This window comes from Mycteria americana, chromosome Z (assembly GCF_035582795.1).
Source record: "Mycteria americana isolate JAX WOST 10 ecotype Jacksonville Zoo and Gardens chromosome Z, USCA_MyAme_1.0, whole genome shotgun sequence".
Taxonomy (NCBI): domain Eukaryota; kingdom Metazoa; phylum Chordata; class Aves; order Ciconiiformes; family Ciconiidae; genus Mycteria; species Mycteria americana.
In genome coordinates this window covers 12476105-12499077 of record NC_134396.1, presented here as the reverse complement: position 1 = coordinate 12499077, position 22973 = coordinate 12476105, and the positions used below count along the sequence as shown (strand labels likewise).

General features: G+C 39.5%; 1 protein-coding gene across 6 annotated transcripts in view; it reads left to right on the top strand.

Annotated features, from left to right (window-relative positions):
* PLPP1 (phospholipid phosphatase 1) overlaps positions 1-22973 on the top strand; it is a 66102-nt gene that overhangs the window by 1665 nt on the left and 41464 nt on the right. For 3 of the 6 annotated variants that reach the window (XM_075526536.1, XM_075526537.1, XM_075526541.1), the window contains exons 2-3: positions 15068-15222; positions 18502-18653. The exons of 1 other annotated variant lie outside the window; for it this stretch is intronic. In XM_075526536.1, the coding sequence (XP_075382651.1) occupies positions 15134-15222; positions 18502-18653 (241 nt within the window). In that variant the 5' untranslated portion in view covers positions 15068-15133. Of the gene's footprint in view, positions 1-13280; positions 13408-15067; positions 15223-18501; positions 18654-22973 lie in introns of those variants that run through there. 2 more of the 6 variants (XM_075526538.1, XM_075526539.1) reach the window with 2 other exon arrangements.

Here is a 22973-nt window from a genome sequence, read left to right as displayed (position 1 = left end):
GGAGAGTTTTTGGAGAACGATAGTGCATCCATGTAGTTCAGTAGGAGCAATCTTTATTCAGATCACAGGTTTTACGAAGCTGTGCTGTAGCAAGGCTTAAACTTCCATGCTATCTTTACGGCCACTAAAGCAGTTTTGTCTGTCCTGATAACTGTCATTACAAAATCTTTATAATTGGGCAAGAGTTTGCCCTATGCGTATACTTTGGTCTCTTTGAAGCATAGGTGCATATCCTAAGTAACCCTGAGTAATCAAGGAAAACAAAATATATTAAAATTAAAACTACAGGAGGCATATGACTTGAGGGTTACCTAGCTAAAAGAATGGGGGTTTCCCCCTGCTCCTGCCCCAGGTCACTACCTAGGGGGGTAGATTCTTGACCTTGCCCTGCAGTGTCATATCAATGTACACACCTTCCGCTGCCCCCATGTAGCACTTGGATCACAGATGCCCTAGTCTGATGCCTCGGTGTGCTGGAGGGTTGACAGACTTTTTATTTTCCCTTGGGCTTGTTTACTTCCTACCTGCAGGGGGAAAAATGCAGGCAGTGCATAACATAAGTCTCTTGACACCTGCAACTTTAAACACACTGAGTTACAGGTTTCAGTGAAACTCTAGCTGAGACAAAAATATGTAAGTGTAGGAATGGGAAAGATACTGGATATAGGACCAAATTCTCTTTCTCTTCTGCCTGGCTCCCATGTGATTTAGACAGGCACTTAGAAGAACATAGGTCTTAAGCCTGTGTGTCTAAAGGGGGAATCTGTTTTAATTTTTTTGCTGTAAGAAGAATAGTTCCTGTTGATTGTGGACTTTTATTCTAAGTCTCACATTCTCCCTGTCCTTCCCTGCCACGTGCACTTTGATATCTGCTCAAATGACCGAGGTAACTGCCCAGATAAAGTGACTTGCTGGTATTGATAACCCGATACTTAGTATCTCCACTAAAGAGACCATGAAGCCTCGAAAAGAAAACTTCAACTGTGTCATAATGAAAGTTTAAAACTAGGTAGGCCACCTTCAGTTGAGGACTGAACTCCCTATCTTGGTGTGGTAGCCCATTCTACCACAAAAAGGGCTACCAGTAGCATACTCACGATCCCCACGGTAACTCCTACTGTCACTTGATACAGAGCTTGCCTTTTTTCTCCTTCCTCTCCTGCCCGCACCTTCCTCATAGTAAGTAAAGATGGGGAAGAAAAATTTAATTTCATTGTCTCAGGAAATGTTAGACAGAAAAAAAACCTGAGGCTATTACTTCAAGTTACAGTGACCTGACTTATCTATAAGCTCGCTTTAATGGAAGCAGATGACTCTGACTGTGTATGTCTGACTTACTCGCTCCTGTTTTAGTCAAACCATTCTTTGTGCAGGTTCAGCTCTCCCAACACAAGTTTTCCAAAAGGGAAGGAAGGGAAAAAGAGCTTTACTGTGATTTTTGGTGATTTAAATGGGTTTATTGAAAGGTCTGACAAGTGCCCAAGATGGAGCAGAGGTAAGAGAGTAAGAAAGAGATCAAGAAAGAGCAGGCAGCACAGGAGGGAGCAACTTGCCCCTTTATGTGGCATTAAGCTATTAGATCAGTTTGGTTGCCTGAGACTTAAGTCTAAGGTTGCTCTTAATTGGCCATAAAGAAGCTCTCTCTCTCATCCACATTTCTACCCAGTAAGGGGTAGAGAATTCAGGGAAAGCAGTCTTTGGTGCCTTGAGAAAATAAATAAAAACTCTTTCTCTCATCAGGATGAGAATTTTCTCCTTCTAAATGATACCAGTGTTTCAGCATTAAGCTAGTTTAATATTCTGTAATCTAAAACAAGAAAAAGCTGCAGATTTCTGCAGTATCTGTCCTTAAATAGTGTGATGAGGCTGTATCTGCATTCTGTGAGTGTGTGCTGATCTGCAGTGCTGGGTGTGTGCGTGCTGCATGTCCGTATGCAGCTCTGCAGTGCTGCAAGCAACAGCTCCCTTACTCTGTGCAATCCAATTCAGTCCCTGGAAGGCATGAGTGGTCTGGGTTTCCTTCTCCTGCATAGTTTTGTTACTTGTCCCTCCTTATTTTTTTGATGGAGAGATATTTTATATAGCATGGCACAGATGTGTAAATGGAATGACATTTCTAGACAATAGTAAAACCTTTTTTCACTGGTACTGAGACTTGATTCTTATGGTTTATTACACTTCCAATTTGTCATGCAAAAAATAACAGCTTATTAGAATAACTTAATTAGTTAGCTTGTCACTGATGTCTTCATTACGCAGTATACATATACTCTGTGCCACTCTTACAGATCTATTGTTCGACTGCAAATCAGGCTGCTTCTTCATTAAGGCAGGTAAACAACACTTAAAGAACAAAGTTGGGAAACCCAGGGTTAATATTCCTGTAATCAGTGGAAGAAGTGTAATCGGTGGAAGTAAATACATTTACCTTTATACCAAACTCTCACTAAGACCAAGTGAGATTAAAGTAAGTTCTGCAGAGGTGGCTGGAGCAACTGGAGCAATAAGGAAAACATTCTCTGTGATGCTAGACTCTAGGACAACTGGCATCTGGTCCCTGCTTGTTGCAGTTCATGCTGAACTTGCGTGCAGGGATGCAAGACAACAGAACTGTGTTTCTTTAATCTCTTGCCTGATTATACACTCACTGACAAGCTATTTTAAGTAATTAGGGAGTGTACTTGTCAATATGTGATTGCTGGTGTAATGCAAGGATATGTACAACCCAAGATTAGAAAAACTGATGTCTTCTAAAGAATTTGGCCCTTCACTGTTCTGCAATATGTTGGAAATAGTAAAGAATTAATTAGTTAAATTTAAAACTGCTGTAGAATCTAATTATGTTTGGTGTATGTGTAGGGTTTTCTTTTTTTTTTTTTTTTTTTTTTTTCCTCCTCCTCTCCATGTCCTGTGCTGGTTCAAGAAGCCAACTGAAAACTTCCCTACTGCCCAGCCGTTCTCTAGCAGTGGAGCTATCTGCTATGTGGGTGTTGAGGCACGCTGAGCTGCAAGCAGTACCCGTGCAAAAAAGGAGGAGGTTGGTAGGTGGCTGGTGGTGGGGAAGGTGAGGCTGTGGCAGTCTTATTTATCTTTTTTTGTCATGAAACTACTTCTGAGTAAGGGAAGGAGTAGTCTTCCAAACATAAGAACATGTGAACTAAACCCAGAAATACTAAATGCTTACATCACTTTCTTAAGCTTACTGTTTAAAGACTGCTGGAATGTTGTGTGATACAGGGCAATAGAGGCTAAACAGCAGATAGATATGAAGAGGACAGGTGAGTTTGCTTTTGCAGTGTGTGACCTGGGAGAGTGAGATGACTGGACCACTCTGTACACCCTGTGTAATGCTTTTGCTTTAGGTGCTGTTCTTCCCTTCTGGGAGTGTTTACTCTTGCCATCACTGAAGGCAGTCATCTCCATGATGATTAAGGTATTGCTCTTCAGTCAAGGAAGGCCTCCTATGTGGGTTAGCAGTTCCTCATTGCCCTAGTTCAAATAAAACCTCTTCCCTTATTACTTGTGACTCACTGACCTATGTGTCACCATCCTTATTTTCCACATCATGTGGATGCTGAATCTTTTTTCTAGCGCATGCATACATTGTTAAGCTGTAACAGTTTCATGTGAAAGAGCAGCTTGTCTTCAAATGACACTGTCTACCAGGTAGCATGAGCTGACACTCATTAAGTTGACTCTCAGTTCATTGGAAACATAGTTGTCACCTAAAACAGGGACAATCTTCCCTCTCCTACTATGCTTTCTCAAACCCATAGGACCGAATACTCTGGTTATGACATTGTCCCTTGTTAACTGATCTTGGCAACGGTCACTTTTTATCTCCCCCCCCCCCCCCCAAGAAAGATGCTCTACCCAGAGGCTCTCTCTGTCTTGTTAGGAAGCCTACAGAAAATCTTCAGGTTAGAACTCAACTAGTTAATGAACACTATTCAAAGTCAGCAATCAGGTTCTTGCTTTGCCAGGTATTGCTGTTGAAATGTATATTGTACTCTGACTAACCGCTGCCTTAGAAAGAGAAATTCTTGCACTTGCTTTTTACAGCAATGGGTAAATCCTAATTCACCTTCCAGTGCCTTCCCAAGAGCCAAATCTTGATCTCAGCACTATACTCTTTCCTCTTGGCATAATAGAGGAAGATGCTTGTCAGCAGTGAGGTTCCTTACCAGCTGCTTGAGTCCTGGTGACTTTTTAACCTTAAACAGACAGAAGGGCTCTTGCAGCATCCTTATGTGAAGGTGGTGACCTTTGCTTAAGGGAATGGGAGGGAAGGGGCTTCTGACGTATATTCTGCGGAAAGTGAGGTACCACACTACAGCTAAATGATAAAATAGCTCATCTCTCATAGTTGAAGAGGTCCTGCCTCACCCTTATAGCTGCTTGGGTGCTTGTTGAGCCTATGCTGACCTGATTCACTACACTGACCTGGTTTTAAAGAGTTGGATAGCATGAACTCATACTGACTAAAAGCAGCTTGGTTTGAAATGCATACAATCACAGCCCTGGTAGGAGGGGAAGTAAAGAGTTGACTACTGGTTGCCTACTACTGCATAGTTTTATGTAGGAGCACTGTTGAGCTGGCCAGATGCTGATGACAGGATAAAGCTGTGATAGTCCTCTATCTGTGACTGAGTTGGAGCCACGGAAGCAGGTAGCACAAAGAACAAAGAGGTGACCTAGCTCCGGAAGGTACTTGATGATGAAAGAGAACTTGAGCTTTGTAGCTTTCCAAGTGACTTGGATTTATTCCTGACAACTGATAATGCTCTTTCCAGAATTAGTCCAGGAGAATTAAAACAAACTCACCTTGGCTGATGGGGAGGAAAAAAAGAAAAAAGTGCTGAACAGAATGACATAGAACCTTATTGGCAAGATATATCTCCCACAGAAGTATGGCTTTAAAAAAGTCAGATTCATTGGTATGGGCTTGATTATTGCTGTATCTGCTCAGGGAGGTGGTGGTAGTGGTGCCAGGGATTGGTTCTTTTTCCTATCCCAGAAAGGAAGCTCCTCCTTCTTGGGGTTTAATCAGGTAAAATAGTTGACTGAAGACAGCTGAAAAATCCACAAACACTAGAAATTCAGATAATGGATGACTAGCAAGTGACTAGTTTTAGGCCAGTCTTATGACAAAAATTAAAACCATTTAAAGCTATCCTGAAGAAGCAAGATTTCCTTGAGATACTTTCTTAGACTGTTTTGTTGGAAGAATATAGTTGCCACTACACCAGGAAATACTAATCAGTTCAGCTGCAGCAATAGACCTCTCAGTCCCACGTGTGAGTAGACCCACAAGCAATTTTCCAGCCAGAGTGGTATAGTCCTGCAGTTTAAAAACTGGAAGAAAACTGTGCCACTTACATTAAGGATCTTCTGCTCATCTCTTCTTGTTTAACAATCAACTGCTAATGAGTTGACCCACTTTCTGGGAGGAATTTTCCTGTCCAAGTTATGAGACTGATCTCAGAGGCACGGAACTAAAACCTGTCTATTGATAAACTTGCATTGTGTCTTTCAAACTACTTTTGCCAGATTCTCTGGTACATGAATCATTCTAGCACAGTCAGGTCCAGCTTTTAAAATCAGACTGCTTGTTCATATAGAAGCCAAAGATAGAACCAAGTAAGCTTCTTTAGCAGAATATGATACAGAAAAATAATGTTGAAACTGTCTGGTGCACTTATCATACAGTCTTTCTCTTACCACATTAAGTTATATGATTTGAAACAGCCAGTACAAGAAGAATTAATAGGCTGGTCTTGCTCTTCTATAAACTTTGCCAGTTCATCTTTAAAAAGCTGTAACCAAGAAGCAGTCTGACTCAGAAGTGTGTTAAGGTACTTCAGTTTTATATGTATTGTACTTGAACACAGTTTTGGCATCTCCTGTTCATGTGGCATCTTGATATCCGGCAACAGGAAAATAAAGGGTTTTTTTACCTTAAATTAAAAAAGGCAAGTATGTCAGGTCAGGGCACCCATCTTGGAATGGCTACAAACCCCAGTTCTACTAAATGGAACCAAAGGTATGCAGGAGCCATGTCAATACACCCTTATTTCTGTGATGCTGCTGATGAAACAATGGATCTTGCTAGACTTAGCCTAGATTTTAGTGCCTCCTCCCTTTCAGCTGCCATTGCTAATTATGCAGCTTTCAGAGGGGCCTCATGGGGCTTGCTTGATCTCATAAGGTCTCTTCAAGGTGTTAGCTAGCTGTCCCTGGCATAGAAGAAGGGTCATACCTTTTCGTTACATGATCCTTTCCTAGGGAAGGAGGAAGCTGTACCAAACAGGAGTTTTGCTCAGTTTTTGCTGTAAGTATAGCAGAGATTATGTATCAAATTTCAGCATTTTGGGTAGCTTCTGCCTCTCTTAGAATAAGGTGGAATTTTTTCCTCAAATTAATCTTAATGTATTTTTGTCCCTTTAACTTCAGTTTGTTATTGCAGATCTGCAGATTACTCTAAGCCTGTTCTGACTTAAGTCACTGAAACTTAACAGTAGGTGCGATATTCTCTGAAACTGGAGTACTGGGATAAGGAACACATATATATCTAAGCTTATCTACCCTATTTTAAGGTATCTGAAGGGCAATGGACTATACTTACCTTAAGCTGAAGGGGCTGGTTTGGAAGCTAGTGGTGGAGAGACCTGAGAGAATACACTTCTAATTATAACCAGGGAACCTTCTCATGTGCAGCAAGCTAATGGGGAGCATATATGGCCCTTAAGGGATCAAGAGGGCATTTAATGCTGAGATACAGAAGGGAGGCAATGAGATTGAGCCTTGCAAATAGCTCCAGTCAGGAACTGTTCCCCATTATATTCCAAAAATCATCATCTTAGTGTCTCCTTCTCTTGGTGTTTCTTGAGTGAGTTCTGTAGCTTTTTGCTGACTCGGGGAAATTAAGGCTCCAATTTTTTCATTAGGTGAGCTTATATGGCAGTACTAGTATTCGGTTAAAATACTCCAAGCCAGTATGGTGGCTGGGTCTAATGCTAGTGGAGATCCTGGGAATGGAAGTAAGGTCACTATTTCTGCTTGCAGACTCAGTCTCTTGTCATTCTTCCCATCTCTTCTTGAGTCTTAAAACTCCAGTCATCAACACTAGAAAATGAAATCTCTAACCATTAATATATAGAAACTAACATCACAAATCTAATGCTGATAATTTCTGCTGAAAGTGGAAAGTGACACCTGCTCTATTATATGAGTACTGGAAGACTTTCTATGCTGTGGCATTATTCATTATACTCAAATATCAAGAGTGATGTTGTATAAATATTTTTTTATGAATTCTGCTTAAATGAACTTCTCAGGAAGTCTTCTGAATCAGTACAAAACAATTGCTCTGATGGCCTAAAATATATAGGGTATTCTCATTTTTTCCTTTTAAAATTCTGTTTAGATCTAGCTTAATACAGAGCTTATGTTCTCAAAATGTACTGTTAGACACTACAAACTTCAGTGTACCATGAAAAAATGTGGTTCTGGTAACTAAAAATACTCCTCTTAAGCATGGTGGCATGCAGCAGTGTGTACAGTATAAAATGACATTCTGGTGGATGACAAGGTAGACAATCTTATGGAAATTCTGAGTCCTTCTGTAGCACTGCCATTGTAAGGCCTGACTTAGTTACTAAGACTGTTTAAATGAAATATTGTTATGCTTGTAAGACTCAATGGAAAAAGAGCATTTGCATTCCTAACAACTAATTGCCTCTTGTATTTCCAGAGTCTGAATGGTATTTCAGGTTAGGGTGTGTAGCTATTTGTGAAATACTGTGACAGCCTCTTGCTGTGCGCTCCCACTAAACAAAGACTGAAATGGAAAAATAGTTATAACTTGTGGAGTTTAAAAGAGTGCTGGTCTTAAATGACATTCATAGTTGATGTCACCTGCAGTAAAAAAAAATCCCTCCCTGCCTTGTCAACAGCTGACCTGGATAGTTCAGTTTCTTTTGCTGTATTGTTTTCCCTGCCTGTAAGCCTAGGGCTTTAGGTAGATTGCATGTAGAAGATCTTGATCTTTGGGGCCATGTACATGGTTTTGTATCTGTGGGCTTTTTAATTCTCTAGACAATAAAATAAAAGCCTTTAACAGTGAATGTAATACTGAGCACATAATGCAAGCAGTGATTAAATACTTCATTTCCCCTAAACATGAAGGGTTATAGTGGGAGAAGTCACTCTCGCTTGCTTTGGCTGCAGCTGGTTGGATTCTTCCCCACCCCATGAGCAGCACTGCAGCACAAGGAGCTGCTGATCTCTCCCTTTCCATCCTCCCCCCTCTAGTGTCTTTTAGCTATTAGTCTGAGGGCTTTAAATCTTTCTGTCAGGCCTGTCAGTAATCAGGGCAATTGGCCTCTGCCCTACTGGGTGAACTGCTGATGAGTTCCAGGTGGTTGTTGATCGGCTGGTCTAACTTCAACCTTCTCTTTCCCCTGAACAGAGCAGAGCCCAGGGCACAGCCTTTGCTTGTGACCTGCAACTGGCTTGCCTGAGCTGCATATTTTTCTCTGTGTCAGTAATAGAGCAGGCTAGGATATATTACTGTCTTGTCTCTGCATTTTTTATTTTGTATTTATACTTCTGTAAATGCTCACAGGAGAGAGAACTGCATGTTTTTTAGACTAACAGGTACTTAGTGCTTCTAAAAGTCAATTTTTTTGATTGAAAGGTAGATATAAGGGAGAATACACTTCTCTATGTGAATATTTTTAAACAAGTGTTGTGACTTCTAATGGATTGGTAATGTAGATAACTGAACTAGTGCTCCCATGTAGTACTAAACTGTTGAATGTGAAGAAACTAGAATATGATGTAGTTCTCCTTCTTAGTAAATGACTGGACTAGAAATTGCACTCTTCTGTGTTGAGGCTGCTCCAGCTCAGAGGAAGGTTTCCTTCGCTTCCTGCCTCTACCACCCTTGCCTTGGCTCAGCCAAAGGTGTAAGGCATGGTGAGGGAGTCTTGTAGTTGTCAGCTGGCCCAGGTTGCTGATCTGGCTTCTCTGCTACCCAAATCATAAATCAGATAAAAATGTAAGTCGTGTATAGTTGCAAGTAGAATAGTAGCAGAGATTAGAATGTAGCTCCTGCTTTTAAATACATACATCCTGATTACTGAAGCCTAACACAGCTTCTGGTGCTATCAGAACAATCAGTGTGCTGGTATTAGAAATATTTTGCATTCCTTGGGGTAGAAAAGTAAGATTAAGTGGCTACGAGGTGAGTTGTGGGCTACCCACTCATCTCAGCTACTGAAAATAGTGTGTTGACTTTTCTCTTGTAGAGCCCTCACCTCTAGGTGTCAAGTCTAAATGCTTTCTTATTTTTTAAATCTATTCTTTCACTGAGTAGTTTTCTGTATTCCCAGAACCTCCTGTCTAAGAGGTGTTGATTCTTCCTCTTGACTGCTCGTGGAAAAAAAAACTTTCAGCACATCTGCTTTTCTGCAAAGAACAGTCTCTTTTACAGATGCTCCAAACTCTCCAGCAGCGTGAGGTTGATCTGTCTCAGTTTCTTTAAATCTCTTGCGTACTTCCTTACCCCAGACTGTACATTGCAAAATGAGCAGCAAAACAAACATGGTTGTCCTGGCTGAAAATTAAAGCAAAAATACATGTGTAAGAGTGGGAGAACTTACATTCTCCCTTGCCCTCAGTAGTGATTACTAGCTGTATAGGTTCAGCTTGGAATGATGGCATTTATCTGTCTGTGGGGTTATTTAACAGCATCATCTCTCTAGTAAGAATGTAAGCTATAAAAAATACCCTTTTCTTAAATGAGCAGCCGTTAGCCGAATAACTGATCTGTTTTGAGGCTGTCATTTACTGTGTTTTATGGAGATTATTTCTCTGATACAGCCAGAATTCCTGTTTGATACCCCTCAACTTAACTGTAAATTGTGGATTTCTTTACAAAAGCTGAAGCTGACTTCCTGTCAGCACACAAGTGCAGAATGTACAAATCCTATTTTTCAGGGTAAGTACAGAGAAACGTAAAAATTCTTCTCAGTTTCATGTTGGTCTAGTACAGTTTCTCTTAATTGGCACTTAATTGTGAGTTCAGTACAGCATGAGAAAAAACTTTGGTTAATAATCAAGCTAGAATATTCTTATTTGCCATAGTCTCCCTTAAGGGTAACTGCCTTTCTCCCAGTTTGTAGATATTACTTTGTTAAAAGAGAAGAACTTCCTGGTTGAGGACCAGGTAGGAGCCTTGTGTGTCTTGGAGAACTTGAAACACCAATTCAGCACAAGTTTTTAAGATGGCACAGAGCCTCAAGTGAAGATTTGGTTGCTTCCACAGATAAGGAGGCCAACTGGGTTAAGTAGAGGATGTTTACAAAAAACGCAGTGCATTCCTTTTGGACTGCTTAAAACTGTGGAGGGGAAACCACCACTGACCAGGAAACAATTTCATGAGGTGTTTAAGCTGATCTGAGACTATAGCCAATTTGTCCTTGTTCTCCCTTCTTCCACACTCTTGGCTACATGTTCCTATTCTGTCCTTTACACCAGCTCTAACAGTCACACACTCAGCCAGATGAGCAAGTGCTCCTGAAAAACCTGTGTTGTGTGGGCATGGGCTTTTTCTTTTTTTTGGACAGGCTGGTGTGAAAATCTAGTGCTGTGGCAAGGAAGGGGATAGCAGTGGATGGCCAGAGGTGGGAGAAGGGCAGGACAGCCTAGGTTGTCTTGAGTTGCTCTTGAAAGCGTAGCCAGGTTTTGTGAGCACCACACTTGGTTCTGAACTAGATGGTACAGTGTAACTGAAATGGTTAGAAATTTCAAGACTCTCTTTCCTTTCAGATATAAAACTTAAATAGTCTTAAAATGGAAAACCTATCTAAAACTGTGTCCATAGACTTAATTAGGAAAATGTTCCTAAATTTTAAGTAGAACACAGACAGTATTGTCAGACCCTGAAGCTACCTCCTGTAGAACTTTGTTACTACTGACATAGCTTTCAGGGTTAGCCAGAGTCACAGGAGAAGCAGCTCCTAGTCTTTTACAAAGTCCTGGATGGGCCAGTTCCAGAGCACTTGAGTGATCAGATTGTTTTCTGTGTATAATTAAAGGGGAGAGAAACCAGATCAGAAGACTGTCGTCTGTTTTTTGCTACTGCCTAGCAAAGCAGCCCAGAACCTGTTGGTTGCTAGACCTTGACAAGATCAACTAGACAAATTTTAACAGAAAATGGAGAAACTCCAATTCTGAGACTGAAGCACAGGGAAGTTCAAGGAACAGGTGTTTTTTTTTACAGCTGAAGGTCATGCTTTATAGAGGATATGAATAACAACTAAACCATTATGATCCCTTGAGGTATAATGTTATTTGCATCAGAAGAGCACCCTCAGAGGTTACTGCTGGTACTGGCTAGGTAAAAAGGAAGAGGAGGTACCTTGTCAAGAGGACAAGGCATGAAAGTTGATCTGCAAGATTGCCTTTTAGCCTTGTAATCGTTCATGAGATCTTGGTCACCCTATCCTCCAGTTTGTAGAAGCTAGTGAAACTGAACATCTGTGCATTCCTCAAGTTCAGTGTACAGTCAGCCTGCTTAAAGGTCATGGAGATGCTTGGTACCTGTGATGGCAATACTGGCCTGTTACGTACACTAGTGGCTTTTTTCTCTTAGTGAAAACTTCAGGACCGTTTGCTTACATGTACTAAGTGTTATCTCCCTGTAAAATGACCAATAGTAAAAATGCTACTACTTGTTTGGGGTAGGTTAATGTTCAACTAAACACCGTTCCACAAAGTCATCTTCTCCACTGCTCAAAAGCAGTGCATCATTTAGATTGCAATAGCAATTCTAACAGTAATGTAAAAAATGGAAATGGGCTGTAAGATGTGTAACCAACTTCTAATTTCTTGTCTCTTACTATAGACTATAAAAATGAATTTTGCAGTCACTTTGGTGAAACTGTCCTCATCTGACCACTTTATTTGCTGCTTTTCCTTTTCCCCCTTCCTAGAATCTCATCGTTGAAAGTTAAAAAAGCATGTTTCTTAATTCCAACTCTAGATTACACACTTTTAAAGTACCTTCTAAGTACTGTGTAATGTAGTTGAATCAATCTGATTTAACAAAGGTTCATCCTTTTCTTTCAATGAAACATGTAGAAAGGAACAAAAATATACGAAGGAATATTTAAAGGTATGGGCACCACAAAAATTTGCATAACTGCTGGTTATGTAAAAATTCTCACAAACTAGTTTTTATAAACCAATTTCACATAAATAAGACTATTTAATGGGAAGAAAAGAAAGCTTAAGTTAAATCTTGAGTTCCTTTCCTCTTTGTTTAATGAAAACTGAGTGCATAACACTTACTGTCAGAAATTCTCCCTAATTAAAAAAAAAAAAAAAGCCCTCAAGCTTCTGTCTTAACTAGGTTACAGAGTGAGTAATTCTCTCCTGCTGCAGTTACACAACAAAAAACCCCTTCAAATTCAAACTGATTGTTTGTTTTGCTGGCAGGCTTAAAATACTGCCTGTCAAAATTAGGGTACTTTCTCTTTTTCACGTACACTCATGTAATAGCTCTCTTCTAGTTCCTAAAGAAATCTTCCTTGAAAAAAACGCATGACCCATGACTGTAAGCCTGCATACTTTGGTGACGAGAAATTTGGAATTTTTGAGCCAAGAACTCTGTCGTGTTTGCAAATGAATTTCTGGAGTGTCTTCTAGTTTCTGAACTGGAGCACTTAGAGAACATATTTCAGCAGCTGGTGAAAATGAAATACCCTGTCCTAATGAAGTTAAACCCAGAAACAAAACCAAAGCAAAACACCTCAAAATGTTATTGTAAAAACTGAGAAATATTGGCTAAAAATGGTTGAGCTGGAAGGCTGAAAATGTAATTGAACAAAACAGAAAAATTCTTGGTGTTGAGTTGTAGCAGCTTTTCTTGGGAAAACAGAGGTATTTATGTCTGTTAAGTAGTCAACTTCTGCAAAACACAAGCTGCTGCTTAAATTAACCATGAGGATGTGATATTTCCGCAGATGAAAATCTGCTGACCTGTTTTGAGAAGATAGCATTGTATCGAATAGGTAATGGCTTTGCCACTCGATCATCCTGACACTGGGTATGCAATAGCAGAGATAAAGACAGGAAACATGGGCTCTGACTTACGTTAGTGGAATCTTGCCATGGCCTTGAGTGGAGCTGAAAATTGGCTCCAGACATGCGAACATACAGCAATGTCCTTTGATCCAAGTGAACTTTCTTGAGTTCTTCAGTGTGGCCCCCTTCGTATTTGAAGGGTTGTGATTCTGTTTCAGCTACTTCTGCCATCTGTATTCTGTGAAGCTCTAGCTCTTTTCTCAATCATTAAAGCAGAGGAAGGAGAGACACCTTTGAGATACAGTTGATTCAAAGGTATGTCATCCTACTTCATGAAAAACTTTGTGCTTAAAGTTGAAGAAGTGTACTGCTATTTGCATTTTTGTTTGGTTTTGCTGTATGGGATGGTAAGCATCTGCTGAAGTCTGCTGAAGTGCTTTGCTGCATCAGCATCCCCAGTTGTTAAGGATAAGTGTGGACAGTCCTTAGGATTTCAGATGTTTTGTGGAAAAAATTCCTCTCTCCTCCATAGAAGGCTTTAAATTCTTGCCAAACAGCCTTCTGTGACCATAGCAATTTTCTTAGAAGAGGAGTTGGGAGCTGGGGTATTACCAAGCACATACACAGTTTCAATGTGCACTTCACGAGCTTTTGCACTGCGACTTAGCAGCCCAAAGAAGGGGACAGGATTTATCACTGTTCCTACTGTTTCACTCCATGTCTTTTCTTCTAACGAAGTATATAGGAATAAACTTATTTAAAACCCCTTTAACTGACCCATCTGATAGTCATCTTAACAAGTGTCACCAGAAATCTGCAATTAAATTGCACCAAATTGCAATAAGCAATCTCATCACATGAACTTCTTTGAAATGTTTTTTGTTCTCAATACAGCAGTTTGTCAAAATTTAGTTTTGCCCTTTTTTTAAGCTTGTTTTAAACTAAAATCTACTTTTTTTTTGTTTGGAGATTCTGCAGTTCTTACAGCATTGCCTAATTTATCCACTGTTGATCTATTACTTCCTCAGGACCAAAGGAAAGTGGGGAATGAGAAAGAGTAAAATGACATACTTGGGTTTCCTGAGGTCATTGCTCCTGCAAACATCTATTCCCTAGTTGATTCTTCTTGTCACAAATAAGTTACAGACCTGAATGTAGTTGTCAGTGTCTTGACAGCTCCTTTGGCATGACTGCCAGTATAGTGGAAGTGAACTAGTAAGAAAGGGAATAGGTAATATGTCAGACGGTATAAGTTCAGAGAGCTATCATTTGTACCTGAGTCTCAGTTTCCATGTTAGTAACAGTTATTTTCATGCAGAAATCTTCCAAAGTGTACAAAAGCTGGGTAAATGCAACTCTTAAAAGTATAAATCTCATTAGCTTGAGATGCAGTCCATTCAGAGTGTCTGTATTTCCTGTTGGTGTCTCTGCAGTTCTCGTGTTCCCCTTACCTGCATGAAAACTACTTGCATGAAATCTTTAACTCCCTAACTATGACAAAATCTGTATGTATTTTTGTCTTGTTCTCTGTAAACACTGACCACATTATAGTGTATAGAACAAGGCTGGTAATTCAGATAGAAGCCAATGTTGTGGGGTGGTGGCGAAGGAGGGGGCACAAAAGGCAGCCTGCCCTCAGTAACTGTTCAGTCATGTGAGTGGCAAATGCTTTTCTAAGCATCATCTTGGTTCAGTGTGTGGCAACGCACCCTTACTGATGAAAGGACTTTGAACTCTATACTTTCTTAACTTCTGTATCTGGTGGGCAATCTCAGAGTTCTTTTGAAGTAGACTTCTAGAAGCATTAAATGTCTGTAAAAAGGATTTGGTAAGTGTGTGCGTTGCATGATACTTAGGAAATTTGAGTTTTGCATGTTTGGTAGCTTCCTCCATGCATGTTTAAAAATGATTTTTTTTTTTTGATTTAACCACATGTATTTCTTGTTTTTGTTTTTTGTTTTCCTTCCCCCAACAGCTGGCTTACCCCTTGGTGTTCTAAACTTGGCCAAAATAAAGCCGTATCAGAGAGGCTTTTTCTGTAATGATGACAGCATCAAGTATCCGTTCCATGACAGTACCATCACATCCACTGTCCTCTACACAGTGGGGTTCACCCTGCCCATTTTCTCTGTAAGTAGCTAATATATAGGGAGCTTTGGTGATGGGAGTAAAATGTATGCCTTCCAAGAGTTCAGCAGTGTGACCGTAAGTTTAAGACAGCCTACACAGGCAAAATCCCATATATGTGTAGTCATATGCATGTGAAAGGTGCCATTGCTACTTTCTGTTTGCACAGAAAATCTGGAACTAATCTCTAACTGTTACTATCGCTAATCTCATTTGTTTTAAGAGCAGAAAAAATGGGGATGAGGATTTAAAGTATTTGTTAGTGTAGGCTTTTATCATTGCGGAGAAAAATAATACAGGCTTCGAAAATGCTATGGAATAAATACATCTGTTGTTCAGAATGGGTTAGTCTGATAACTTAAACACTTGTGATGTTAAAACTTGCACTGTAGTGGAGTGCACAAACCTGTAACTAGTGACTATTGCTTCCATATACTTTCTACAGAAATAAGTCTAATTTGGACTCAGTGGGTTTTCTTAGGTTTAAAAAAAAGTGATGACTCTTTCAACCCTTCAAAATGGGATACAGAGGCTGAAAATCTAGTTGCTTGTAGAAAAGAGGCTTAGTGTTTTCAAGACCACGTGATTTTTACAAAGAACAATTTAACTCTTCAGTAGGTTTTTCTAACAATTTTAAGCCTGATTGTATCCAAGTTTTTTAGTAAGGTTTTAACTGGTTTAGAGAACCAAAATTTAACTATTCAGAATAGTCTTGAACCTGAAACTACCTCTTGTTTCTGCCTGCAGTGGTTGACCAAACCATAATCTTTGGTCTTCTGATAAATGTATATGCTAAATTAATAAGTAAGAAGTATGTATTAAGATGGTTTAAGGATGGAAGCAGTCATTTAAAACAAGTAAACAGAAATCTGAAGAACCTCTACATGCATTACTCTAGTTTTCCCTTAAATGCTTATTTATTAAAGTTTTCATTAGTCCTATGCAGTAAATAGAATGTAGACACAACAGTTGTTATCATTACTATAGTTTCACTTTTGAGGAAAATAGTCTGAAGTTTGTCATTTTGACATGTACTGACATGTATTTTCAGCACAACTTAAGGAAAATGTCTTTTCCAGTACAGTTCATGTGTACCTTAATTGATATGTGCACAAGTGAACTAGAAATTGCAGTTCTGTGCAATTTTGGACTTCTAAAGAGGCATTTCAGTTGTAGTTAGATAATCTGTTGAATTGCTTCATTTTCTTTATCTTCCATTTTTAGATTTGAAGAAGTTGTTCCTGTAATAAAAAGTCAATTGAGAGTGCGTGTTTTTTCTGGCTCTAAAGCAGTGGAGAAACATCTGACTTATAGCTAATTTACTTAAAAGTGTAAACATCTAAGGAGTGGTATGGACAGCTATTGTAACTTTAACTAAACTTTAATCTAAAATTATAAGTTAGAATTAGACTTGTCAGTGATTCCAGTCTATTCTGGTATTTTTCTTCTATGATACTTTTGTAGGATTCACACAGTGAATTTTATTGCCTGTCTTTGTGCAGGGGATTGGAGTATATGATTGGAACAATCACTTCTGGCCTCCATGCTGAGAGAGGTTTAAAAAAAAAAAATTCTAAAGCACTTGTAGTTCTGTAACAACAATACAGGCCATCCAGATCAGTTTTCTTCAGTCTGAACGTTTTACAAACCTTAAAGCATAACAGGTTTTCTGGAATCTAGGGAGAAAGTAATCACGGTACTGTGTATATTACTGCTCTGTGTAGTTAGTATGTTAACCTAACTGGCTTTCTTAGCCTCAATTTTAGATTTAGGGAGTTTTTAGCCTCACGCAACAGGTGGAAAAATCATTTATGGCTACTGAAAACTTAGAGCTAGGGTGAGCTGTAGAGCTAGGGAGTATGAGATCTGGGTTATCACAACTTACTCGGTTGGAAGTGGTTCCAGTTGAATGCTTTCTAGCTTCAAGCCTGCCTGTATTCAAAATGGATGGGAAAAGTTGATCAGTCTGGGAATAGGAGAATCTGACATTCAGACTGGTTTTTGTTTTGGACCAACTGAAGGCTTGAGGCTTTTTCCAAGGCAGCTTAAGTTTTTGGAAGTAGTATGTTCCAGAGTCAACATCCTCAGGAGGGACACAGCTGGCTCATGAAAACTTATTGGGCAGTAATGCTGATTATCCAATATCTAGTAAAAAAATGTTATCCTGACATGAGACTTCCATGAAAGGAACAGGCTTCTCGATGAAGGAATTGATGGTAAAAATTTGGTCTAATACTATGCAAATAAGAGTTAATAAATTGGACTTCTATGCAAACTTTTCTTCCCTAATCAAAGACTACCTCGAACAGGATACTTGTTCTGAAGTAGGACTTACACCTCAGCTTTGTCACATCACAAAACAGAAAGAAGAACTTTTGGGTGGAAGCTAAGGGAAGCAAAAAGAATCATATCTGCAAAGTGAAAAAAGAATAAATGGTTAATTGAGTAGTAGAGTGGTTATAGCCCTTCCCCTTAGCATTCAACAATGTATTCAACAGGTATTGCTGATCCAGTTATTTAGTCCTTAGTCCCTAAAACTTCAAAGAAAAAAAACAACAAAACCTGCAGTAATGAGTAACAGATATTTCATTGTTAAGAAGTCTCTTTGTGCATAAAAGAAACTAGGTTGCCTGAACATTGATTTGTCTTCAGAACATTTTATGAAGATTTACAAAATGTGTTAGAAACTCTCAGGGATCTTCTTGGAAAAAAAAAAAAAAATTAAAAGTATGCTCTTAGAATTCACAGTTCCATTTATAGCTCTGAACTCTTTCTGTTCCTGTTGCCACCTTTTATCAGGAAATAAAATGTCTGGGAAGGAAACTCATGTTTATTCTTATCCAAGTGCCACTTCATAGTATGATACTTCTCAATATTCCAAATGTTTTCTGTTTCTGGATGGGAAGCACAATTTTTGTATTAGAATTTTTGGAGACTTAGGGTCAAACGAGCCTTGGTAGTGCTCTGGAAAAATGAATCTGGATGTCTAGGCCAGTGTCCGGAGCAGCACACATCCATGATGACTGACATTTCAGGAACCCCAGAAGATCCTTCCAATAGTTCTACCTTCCCAAGTCTATTCAGAATTACTTTCTAAACATCTCTAAAAAGTCTAAAAGTCATGACTAGTTAGGGGGTAGTGTCTATAGACTGCAACTCTAGGAATTATTTGAATTTAATCTCTAAGAAGATGTACTTGGTCTGGCATTTTTGTTGTTTAGCTGTCTGCATGAGATCAGCTCTTCCAAGTATAAATGACAAATTAATGTCAGTGTCTTGCAGCGAGGTCCAATCATGTCTGTTTGCGTGCGTCCCATTCAATTGGTCTTTTCTGGTGACTTCATCTCCAAATCAATTTTCTCTTCCTCCAGTCATCTTGCTTCTTACAACTGCTGCCTTCAGTGACACTCATACAGCTTCTATTGGATCCAAGGGTAGGTGTGACTGGGGGAAGGAGAAGCACAGAGCAAAGGAGGCCTCTCTGAAGCATCTTTCTTGCCAAAGGAGCAGAAGAACAGAGCAACTCAAGAGTTGCTGAGTTTGATCTGCTCCCCGTGCTAGATTCTGAGCAGGGGTTTCTGTAGTTTGCTGCCAAAGCTTTCCCTTGGCTGCTCTGTTCAGGAGCTGAAGAGACACAACCCACTGGTGAGTTTCTATATGATGGGCTGACTTGTGAGAGGACAAGAGTTTAGTTCTAAGTCAGCCAAAGTGCCACACTGAGTTTCTGGGAAACAAAGTAGTTAGCCACAACTGTTGCTACTAAAACAGGTAATGCAAATGCTGATGTTCCTGACAGGGGAAGTATTCACTAGTAAACAGAGTTTTGAATAAGTCACTTCTCTGGGATGAGCTCTGCTACTTGGGACTTCTTTGAGAGAAAGGAATGTTATGGGCCTGTAGAACTTAATTTCTCCACCTTGAACACATCCAAAAGATATTTAGGTGGTCAGGTCACGTTGTCTTCTACTTCAAAAACCAAAACGTTCTTAGTTAGGTTTGGCAAAGGTTAATGTCTTCAGTATCATGATGCCTTCCCAAGAGGGACGTATGTAGCTTTGCTCCTGTGCCAGCTTTAACCTATTGGGCAGTAGGCTTAATGTCTTCAGAAATGTCTCCTTCTACCATGTGTATCAATGTTCTGACTGTAACTCTTCCTTCCTAGAAATCCTAGATTAGCTTCCTAGATTAGCACAATCATACTTTGGAGTCAATCTACTGATTTCTGTTCTGGCAAAAGAAACTAACCTTTTATGCTTTGTTTGTGAAAGGGATACATTTTGCAGGGAAGCTTTTATTGAAAGCACTTGTTTCGTTAACAACATACGCACTTACTGGGCTAATTTGTATGTTTCTTGAGGGACAAATGTAGCTAGTGCTGTGGTAGGGACTGATAAAGCAGGGGACTGTAAGGAAACCTATTGAAGACTGTTAGACTGGTAGATGTGCACTTCACTTTTTGCAGCAGTGTCAAAGCTTTATGACCCACTGTTGATAGTTTTGCAACTAATTGAAATTAAACTTGCTGTTTGACAGAGTGGACTTTGGCATCCTTTAAGTTAACTTTCAGGTTACATATTAATAATTTTATTATGCTCTAAACAAGACTTTGCCTCTTATCTGGTAAACTTTTTGAAAAGGAGAGTAATGTTTTATTTTCAATTTTTTTTGGTATATTCATGGCACTGGAAACCTTTTTGGGCAATGCTGTTGAACTTCATAATCTGGCATGAGTTCTACTTGATACTAACTGTTCCTCTTGTACTACTGTAGATGAATAGCATCTCTGAACCCAAGCTTATTCGAGGAATAAACTGCTAATTTGTGCTTGTTCAAACTCTGTTTAAAGCCAGCGTAATAATAACAACCCATGTTTATACTATGTGAAGGGTTCATGTGCAGGATGATGCACTTCAGTTGAATTGATGAGCAATTCCTGGGTGAAATCACCACTGTGGGGGACAGAGGCTGAGAAATGGCAGTAGCTGTATCCAGCTTTGGCCCCACTTCTGCCCCGTCCATGGCAAGGGTGTTCTGGTGGGCTCGATTTTAAAATCAGGTGAGGAAAGATCTGAGGAGTGCCACTTCCAGTTTGGTACTTGTAAAAATCACTCTTACCAGATGCAGTTCATTTTAAATAAATTGCAGCAACTTGCTTGTTAAGTCTGTGGACTTGATATTGTACTTCTCTCAATCTTTCAGCTACATTTGTTAATAACAGTGAGGAAGAACACACACAGTATATGAAACTGAGTAAAATAGTTGGTAGCCTGACTGTGGAAGGAGCTCCAGACAAGGGCTTTTAAAATGCTGAGTGAAGCTTGGTCATAACTGAGAAAACCCAGCAGTCGCAGTGGTTTGGAGTTGGTTTTGGAGATATTATTTAGTAGAGTATACAAAAGGGTAAAATGGAATAGGGAGAAACATAGGGGAAGGAGTTGCAACTTAAATATTTTAAAGTCTCGTCATTTAAGAAAAAACCCCAGTCTGTGGCATAGATTTTTCCTTGTCTAGAGTCTTACACCTGAAGTCTCATACCTAGTTAATAATAACTTGCTGTTGACATCCAGGACTTAAACCAGAGACTTAAGGGGGTGGTGAAAAAGGGAAGGGACTGCACCAGAAACCAGAGATGAGCAACAGGGAAAGTAAGTGAAAGAGAGGAAAGTTCCTTTTTGTGTTCCCTCTTCTGTTTCCCTTCCTCTGGCTCACCCCGTTTGTACCTCTTTGTTCTGCCTTGAGCAGTAAAATGCTTATGCAGAGAGGTGGTTTTTACCCATCTTTTCTGGAGAAAGCTGAATGACAACATGCAGCAGTTGGTGAACCGTGGAGTGATGGTATAAACATATTTCTTGCTAGGCGCCCTCCTGAACTCTAAAGTTCCTTTTAAGAAATGGAAAGTAGCATTCTACTGGTACTGAGAAGAAGCCAAAGTCTTAACTTAATTTGCAAAGAGCTGTATGATACCATAACCAACCCCACAGAATGTGAGCAGTTATACAGAGTAAACTCAACTCAAAAGTTTTAACCAAGCTTTCAAAAAATGCATGTTTTTCCAGGCAGGATTTCTAGTGTTGTACAAATGAATACTATGGATGTTTTTGCTGATGCAATTAGTAATGAAATCTCTACAGCATATTCAGGGGAAATGTTAACTTGTACTTTCTATCTTAATTTCTGGTGTAAGGAGACTTAAACCTCAAAATACTACTTACGGTTGATTAATAAGAAGTCTAGGTGTCGCTTCTGGTTTAAAGCTACACTAATGAAGTTGGCATTAGATAATAGCACTGAAGTGGTGGTGGCTTTTCTTGAAGCGCTGGGAGAAAAGACAAAATCTTTTAAATTTGTTTTGTTTCTAAACTCTGGAAAAAGACTTGTTACCCACTGCTTAAGCACAGATGTTTAAAGCTATTTTGTCTGAAACATATCTACTGTTTCCTGGTGTCAATCACACCTATTCTCTTCCTAATCCCTTTAATAGACCAGGAGGATGAAGTACTCAAGCTAAAGGCAGCATTTTTTAAAAAATCTCATTACTTAGATCTGTACAAATGATTACTTCACCAAAATCTTAAACTAAGGAGTCATGGGGTTAGATGAAGAATCCTTAAATGTGTAAATAATTCATTGACATGTGAGAAGTGAACAGTAGGAGTAAGTGCTCCCTGGCTTTCACAAGAGAGGAAGGTACCAAGTAGAGCTCTCCAGGAGTCTGCCCTCTTCAGTATACTCATAAATGCCCTGGAGGAGGGTGTGTGCAGTGAGGCCGCAAAGTAGGGTACTCGGAGCAGTAAATACAAAAGATGGCAATAACATGGCTGGTGAAATACAGTGTGGATAAGTGTCAAGTGATGTCCTTCCTGAGGAGAGTAGAAAGGACAACTTGAGGGCAGCATATAATGTGATGTTCTCTCTCTTCATCAGAGTGGTAGTGATCAGCTTTTAGTTCTGTGGAGAGATCAACTTCATGCCCAGTAACAGTGAAGAAACCTAATCAAGATTAGAAACTTGGAAAGAAATAGACCTGTGTTATACAGGATATTTATGGGGAAAAAACCCAACATAATCAGTCAGAAATCACTTCAGCTTGTGAGGAAGTCTAATCCATTATACTGTATGGGTCAGATTATTGGACAAATGTACTATAATTGTTTAAAATATTTAGTCTTATCGGTCAAGCTACTTGTGTTTCTACCTCTTGTATTCTGACTGAAAGGCTGTTTCAGAGCCCTGTTTATCTGCCTCACTATGAATATCTTTATTGCCAACTGTGCCCCAACCTTTCTAGTTTTTGAGATAACAAGGAATGTACCTTAGCAGTCCTTCTCTGTCCGCATTTAAGACAGATGAGTTAAAACCAAACACGTTTGCAAATTCTGATTAAATGCTGTTTCAGAAGAAATTCTTATCCGGTGGCTAAAAGTGTTAATGCCTTTCAAAGACTTGTCTAATGGTCACACTATTGTATTGATGTACAACAGCCATAGGAAGTGGACATTATTTTGCCCTCATGTTTTGAACTGACGAGCTCCCAGCTCACCAGAGTTGTTTAACCTCCAAGTGCATGACTCTGAACTTGGTTACTACACAAATCTCCATCTGTTCTCTTGCTTCAGTCTAAGAGTTGTTTGGCAGGGAGAACTGGCTGACCTTGATCTTCCACTGTATCAACGAATTGCCAGCTCTGTCAGCAGTACATCTACTAGTTATTCATTAATGATGCTGGTATATGCACTGCATAACACTAGCTTGTT